Source organism: Lucilia cuprina, chromosome 5 (genome assembly GCF_022045245.1).
Source record: "Lucilia cuprina isolate Lc7/37 chromosome 5, ASM2204524v1, whole genome shotgun sequence".
Classification (NCBI taxonomy): domain Eukaryota; kingdom Metazoa; phylum Arthropoda; class Insecta; order Diptera; family Calliphoridae; genus Lucilia; species Lucilia cuprina.
The window spans coordinates 47,294,211-47,301,834 of NC_060953.1; the positions used below are offsets into that span (position 1 = coordinate 47,294,211).

Genomic DNA, 7,624 nt, shown 5'->3' on the forward strand with positions numbered 1-7,624 from the left:
CAGAACTAGAACAGAACTAGAACAGAACTAGAACAGAACTAGAACAGAACTAGAACAGAACTAGAAAAGAACTAGAACAGAACTAGAACAGAACTAGAACAGAACTAAGTAGACACATCAATATAAAAAGTTCTGAAAAATTTTAATATTTTGTAAAATTTTCTTTCTCCCCAAAAATTACTTTTCCTACTGCTCTAATACAAAGCAAACACTTAAAAAAAACAAGAGGAAACAACAATTAATAATTGAATTAAATTACAAACTTGCAGCAAAACGTAGTAAAAACAATTTTTCTGCTTTTCTTTAAAAAAAAATCTAAAAAAATAAGAAAAAGAACAACAACTATAACACAAAATTATTGACCTTTTTCTCATGTGTTCGTTTAATTTAAACAAATTGCGAGTGATGCAAATTAGAAAAAAAAGGGGCGCGTACATCATCATCAAACAGTCTTCAAGTCAAATAAAATCAAACTAAAATCAATCTTTAACTACGTCAACAAAAATATTATTGTTGTTGTTTTTGCTACTTATAATTTATATTAAATCAAAACAATAACAAATAAATATTCTGTATAAAAATAACAATAATTTATATATATTTAAATTATGTGTGTTAGTAGTATAAAAAAGAACGCAGAAAACAACAAAAATTATGCTAGTAATAGTATTTGTTATTATATTATTCATACGTACACATATTCAAATATTTATACAAATATAGAGAAAAAAATCTGTTAAAAAAATCATTTCAATTTTATCACTAATACAATCAATATTATTTAAATACATATTTACTCATCATAAGTCTATGAAGAATATATGTATGTAAATGAGATAGATGATCACGTTCTCTTTTGTTTTTTAGTTTTTTTTATTGTTGCAGTTGGTGGTATGTGTGTGTTTGTGTTTTTTTCACTGGCTAAACGAAGTAAACAAGAGACGAGCCCTCAAATATGAAAAAAATACAAAAACAATTGAATGTGAAAACATTAAATGAGGGAAAAAACAGCAACAATAAATCACACAAACGCACAAATGTGATAGAAATATTGTATAATAAAATGCAGATGTTTAAAGGAATGACTTTTTTAAGGTTAGTTGTTCCATTACTAAATTAGCTACTACTTTTTGACAAAAAGTAGTAAAAAAAAATTGATAAAAAATTTATTTAAAATGAATAAATAACTTAAATTTTTCTATTTAAAATAGTAGTAAATCTACTACTTTTTTGCTAAAAAGTTCAAAATTATTACTTTTTTGTAGAAATATGAATTTTTTTTATTTAAGCTTTAATTGAACGTTACCGTAGAAAAATACTACTTTTTTTGCAAAAGGTAGTAATTTATAATACTTTTTTAAAGCAATTATCTTAAAATTAACATTTTATATGAAAAACATGTTTATTTTATAAATTAAATTTTAATTTTTAAAATAGTAGTAAAACTACTACTTTTTTTTAAAAAAGTCTAAATTTGCTACTTTTTTATATGGAATATGATTTCTCATCATTAAAACGAATAACTGTTACTAAAATTAATAAAAATTTTCATTTTTAAAATAGTAGTAAATCTACTACTTTTTGCTAAAGGGTCCAACAATTTTACTTTTTTGTAGGGAATATGATTTCTTATCATTTTAACTTTAATTAAATGTTACTTTTTTCTTAAGTTTTTGCAAAACGTAGTAGAAAAATACTACTATTTTTGCAAAAGGTAGTAATTTTTTATACTTTTTAATGCAATTTACTTAAATTGAACAAATTATATGAAAAATATGATTATTTATGGAATTTAAAATAGTAGTAGAAATACTACTTTTTTTCAAAAAGTATGAAAATTCAAAAATATTGTTATACTATATGATTTGTGGTAAATTAAAGTTTAAAGAAATGCTATTTTTCTAATCAAATAACAAAAAAGTACTAAATTAGCTACTATTTTTTTGGTAAAAAGTAGTAAGTCATCAAAATTTTATTATAAAACTTATTTAAAATGAATAATTGTTACTAAGTTTAATATAAATTTTCATTTTTAAAATAGTAGTAAATCTACTACTTTTTGCTAAAAAGTCCAAAAATTTTACTTTTTTGTAGGCAATATGATTTCTTATCATTTTAACTTTAATTAAATGTTACTTTTTTCTTAAACTTTTGCAAAACGTAGTAGAAAAATACTACTACTTTTGCAAAAGGTAATAATTTATTATACTTTTTTAATGCAATTTACTTAAAATGAACAAATTATATGAAAAATATGTTTATTTTTAGAATTTAAAATAGTAGTAGAAATACTACTTTTTTAAAAAAGTATAAAAATTAAAAAATTTTATTATACCATATGATTTGTGGTAAATTGCAGTTTACAAAAATGCTATTTTTCTAATCAAATAACAAAAAAGTACTGAATTAACTACCACTTTTTTGGTAAAAAGTAGTAAGTCATCAAAATTTTATTATAAAACTTATTAAAAATGAATAGTTGTTACTAAAAATAACTTTAATTTTAGTTTTTAAAATAGTAGTAGATATACTACTTTTTCTAAAATGTAAAAAAATATTACTTTTTTCGTAGGGAATATGATTTTCCCTAATATTTTATTTATCTTAAGATTTAAAGAGAAATAAAATATTACTTTCTAGTAAATTTTTAGGCAAAATGTAGTAGAAAAATACTACTTTTTTGTAATATGTAGTAATTTTAATTTTATTTATTAAATAATTATTAATATATTAAGTATTAATAATACTTAGAATCAACAAAGTAAATGGAAAATAGATTTATTTTTTAATTTTAATAAAGTAGTAGAAATACTACTTTTTAAAAAAGTATAAAATTTTTTTCCTTTTGTTATGAAATATGATTTCTTAATGTTTTAATATTAAAGAAAAAGTATAAGTTACTACTTTTTTTTTTGCAAAAAAGTAGTTAATTTATATAATATGTTAAATTATTATGATTTTTCCTTTAATATCAATTTGTTTATTATAAAAAAAGTAGAAATACTACTTTTTTAAAAAATTATAAAATTTTGATGGTTTTTCTTTAAATTACAAATTTTTTTTAAATTTTAAGTTATTGTTTAATGACAATATAACAATTCATACTTTCTAATATCTGCTGTCTTTATCTCTTAAAAAACCTATACAAAATGAGCAATATTTTTGTTGTTGTTTTTTATATATTTTAGTCAATTTATTATTCTATATACTAGAAACCTAAATATGAAATCATAAATTAAAAAAACTTTATTTCATTGATGATTGGTGTTTAAATTGCTCAATGTTTTTTGCTGCTGCTGCTGCTTGGCAATTGATAAACGATCGAGCCCAAAAAAAAAAAAAAAAACCAAAAACAAAAAAATTTTTTGCTGACGTAGACAAACACATGTTTAGCAAAAAAAAAAATTAAAAAAAATTTTTTGAAGTTTTTTTCCAATAAAATTATAAAACGCAGAATATTAAAAGACAACTAAAAAAAACTTACAACTTGTTTAGAATGAACCAACTGCGAACAAAGTTGAGTGAACGTTTAAACAACTTTTTATATAAATTGATTATAGATAGAGATATAAAAATTTTTAAAAAATATATAAAAGACAACAAACGACCTTGAACCAAAGGTCGTTGCAAGAATTTTTTTTATTATTATGCATAAATAAATAAAAATTTAAATAAATTTATAAAAAAATATTTAGATATTTTTTTTTTAGAAAAAATTTTGTTTCAAACTGTACTTGTTTGGACAACAACATAAATATTTGAATATACATATGTATATATACACACACACACAAGTATGTGGTATTTATAACTAAATATCTCATCATCATGGGCATGTGATAACGAGCCCCTTTTTTTTATTTAAAAAATATATATTTATTGCGTATTGAATTTTTATTGAGTTTTAACTAAAAAAAAACTGCACATGTATGACACATAATAAATTAATCAAAATTTGTTTACGCTTAAAACTATTAATAGGATTTCTATGAAATATAATAATGTTTTAATTAAAAACATTTCAAATTCTATGAAAAATATTAAAAAATAATATAAAAAAAATTTTTCAATTTTTTTCAAATTCCTTAAAAAATAACATCTTTGAAAAAAAATTTAACTCTTTTTGTTCAAAAATACAAACAACAACCTTGAATATACAACATATTTTTATAAGCTTTAGCTACTTGTCTATAAAAATGATATTTCTATATTCATACTGTTTATATTACTAGTCCCCCAGAAGCCATAATATTGTTTCAATTATGTTGTTGTCATGTTGGCTGTTATTTTAATGTAATTTTTCTTTTTATTTGTGTATGTGAATGTGTGTGTGTTGTCAACAAGAGAGAGGATATAAAATGTAATTTATATTAACTATTAATATATGCTCCTTAAAGTATGCTTTAATTATCAATTACTTTTTTTCTTTACTTTTTTTACATTCAAAACTGTTATACATAACACATATATGGAAAGGAATGAGATCATCCATAAAGTAAAGTTTTTTTCTTTCCTATTGGAATTTATTTGAAATTTATAATTTTTGGTTGTTATGAGGGGAAAGGATAAATTATGGTCCGATCCTTTTGTAACTTAATATTAGAGTAAAATTGTAGAGAGTATTTCATTGGAAAGCTATAGTTCTGTTGCATTAAAGTTATTTTCTGAAAAGGATCTTATATTTCTGCTTGGATCAAATAAAGTCGGGTGCATATTCGTGGCCAAAAAATAACCCGATATATTCCAAAAGAACAACACATTTATCACCACACAAGCAATATGTGAATTTGTTTACCTTCTGTGGAAGTGATATTTATTAACTTCCAAAGAAGCGAAAAGTATCCAAAATTGTTAAAAATTTAAATTTTTATACTGAAATTTTTTTAATTAAATCCATTGATTGATAAATGCGTGTAATTTATTTATATTAATATTATTTAAGTCAAATAAGTTGTATTTTACAATACCACAATTTCACTTCCTAATAATTTCCAAAAGAAGAACATAAAAATTACTTCCGGAGAATAACTTCAGTTGTAGTGAATTTAAAATCAAAAGAAAAGAACATCCCTCCTTTGACAAGCTTGTGTTAAAATCATAATTTCTTTAGGTCTTTTTCAATGCTTTTATGTAAGTTCTTTTTCAAATTTAAAGAAGGGTCGTACCTGTTATTTGCTGCTTTTTTGTGAGTTTTATATACAGAAACTCAATTTCCTGGACGCAATTCCTTAGAATTTTGTGGGATGAAATATATGAAATAACATTATATCCAATATATTTGGAAATATGTATTTTCGACAAAATCGATGTCCAACGGAAAATCGATGTCCAACTGTACTAAATTAATTTCGCACCATACTATAAACTGATATAAGACTAGACTGCAAAATAAATGACAGACAAAAATAGACTGGGCATTAGATTAGACTGAACTATAGACTAGACAACAAACTAAGCAATTGTCTGGACTATAGAATAGACTAAACTAAATGCTAGACTATATAGGTTATATGATAGACCGTATACGGATCTATCTAAACCCGAGATGATGGCTCTGTTAATTCGGCAACAGCACCAAGGGGACGTAATTGTTAATCCAAAACACGGATCATTTCAATTGACAAGATTTACTTCAGAGGCCACAAAGATCCTACATTACCTTACAATCTGTTTTACAGCCTGTTTTTGGATTCCAAATAACTATCGTTTTAATAACTATAAATTACCAAAATTAAGAAAATCTACTCATGCTCTTTTGTAAAAATCCAAATTAAATTATCTCCAATATTTAAATAATACTCAATTTAAATTTTTTTTAATTAATCTAAATAAACCAATAAATATAAAAAATATATAAATATTTTTAAAAAATGGGCGGGGTTATAAAGTGGACGTATACCTCTCTTCAAAATTAACTAGTTTAATATATGTCTATTTAATTCTACAATAAATCGTGTCTGAAAATTTTACTGAAGTAATTTTATTCCCATTTTACTTAATTCATATAAAAGTTAATGAAATTAAAATAGTGGGCGTGACACTTCCTTTTAGGTAATTTATATAAAAATTGAAATTAAAATAGAGGACATGATACTTTCTATAAAAAGAAATAGCTATTTAATATTTGTAAATATTTAACTTTTAAATAGAGATTTTTATAGTATTTAACTGCTTTGATATTTCAGTAACAGACATAAAAGTGGGCGTACTATATATAACGCCCACTTTTGGTGTGGCGCATAGTGGATAAAATATGACTTTTAAAAATCAAGAACTTTCTTGTTTCTCTAAATATATTCTTCTATATATATTAACACTTTTTTCGTTATATTAATAAATTTCTTTAAATTTGTGAAAAGAAGCGTGTGAATAAATTTTCGCCAAATTCTTTAAATCCGCTTTCTGCGACAATCTATATGTTTGTGCCGATCCACACACGGAAACTTAATTTGAGAAACTTTTTTTATTAATTCTCTTTTAAAGTTTCCTTAATGTCACATAGAAACTTTTATTTCAAAATGAGAAGAATAACAAAACAAGGTACCGAATACGAGAAACACTGTACCGCGAGAGATAAATGATATTTTTTTCTCCTCAGTACATTTTTTAATTAACAAACATTTGATCAACTGATCAACGGTCTATCATAGAGCTTCCCTAACGGAGTTACTATGGCCAGAGATTAGATAGCTCGAGTACTTGAGCAAAGTGAACGTATACTGGACCGGAACTTTCATAATACGTTAATTGTCACCGGTGTGTAAAAAGCACAATGGGGCGGTGACGAGCCGTTACTTTTAGCTAATTCTGTGGTTGAAAAAGATCACGGACGGACAGACGGAGAAACTTAATCGACTCAGAAAGTAATTCTGAGTTTAAAAGACCTAGCAAATGGTCTAATTGAAGTTGCTTTTTAAGTTAATTATTAAATTTTATTTACACATTCTCTAAATTTTACATCACCTACACCACTGTGATAAAACTAACTTGTTGCTTGCATTATAATAACCTGTTGCATACCTTAAGGTGTTTCAAATTAAACTGTTTCTAATAAAAACGGAAATGCAACTAAATCTAAGACATTTTTTTTCAAAGAATTGCTTTAAATTTTTAAATAAAAAAGTTAATAATTTTAAAATTCATACCTGGGCCATTTTATATGTAGTTATTTAATGTAAATATTACAAATTTTAGAACGTTTTTTTAATTGTCTTTAACAATTAGCACAAAAAAAGTTAAAAGTTGCTGCTGCTTATTATTTACAAATTGCCGCGAAATATTACACTTTTGTTTATTTTATTTAAAATTTTTGTTTCTTTATTATATTTGCTTTTTCTTGCAAAATCAAATTGTTACTGTTGATTTTGTTTTAATTTTTTTTTTTAACTTTTTATTTTTTTTATTATATTTGTATAAACAAATAACGCAACCGAGTAGAGTCTTAAGAAATACAATTTTGTATTGATACTTCTTTGAAGGAGGAATTGTATGGAATGTTCAAATAACAGTTGAATCACTCATTTATATATCATTCAATCGTTAGTCGTATTTTAGTCGGTCGACCGGCATTCAGTCATTTCTGGCCGTAGGAAACTCAGTAGAACAAAAACAGCAGGCTGTCAAT

At 23.6% G+C, this 7,624-nt stretch overlaps 1 protein-coding gene across 1 annotated transcript in view; it reads right to left on the minus strand.

The window, feature by feature from the left end:
- LOC111678671 (neural/ectodermal development factor IMP-L2) overlaps nt 1–7,337 on the minus strand; it is a 47,756-nt gene extending 40,419 nt beyond the window's left edge. The window contains exon 1 of the mRNA XM_046952023.1: nt 7,146–7,337. Coding sequence (XP_046807979.1) covers nt 7,146–7,154 — 9 coding nt within the window. The 5' untranslated portion in view covers nt 7,155–7,337. The remainder of the gene's footprint in view (nt 1–7,145) is intronic.
- Between the last annotated feature and the right edge of the window lie 287 nt (nt 7,338–7,624).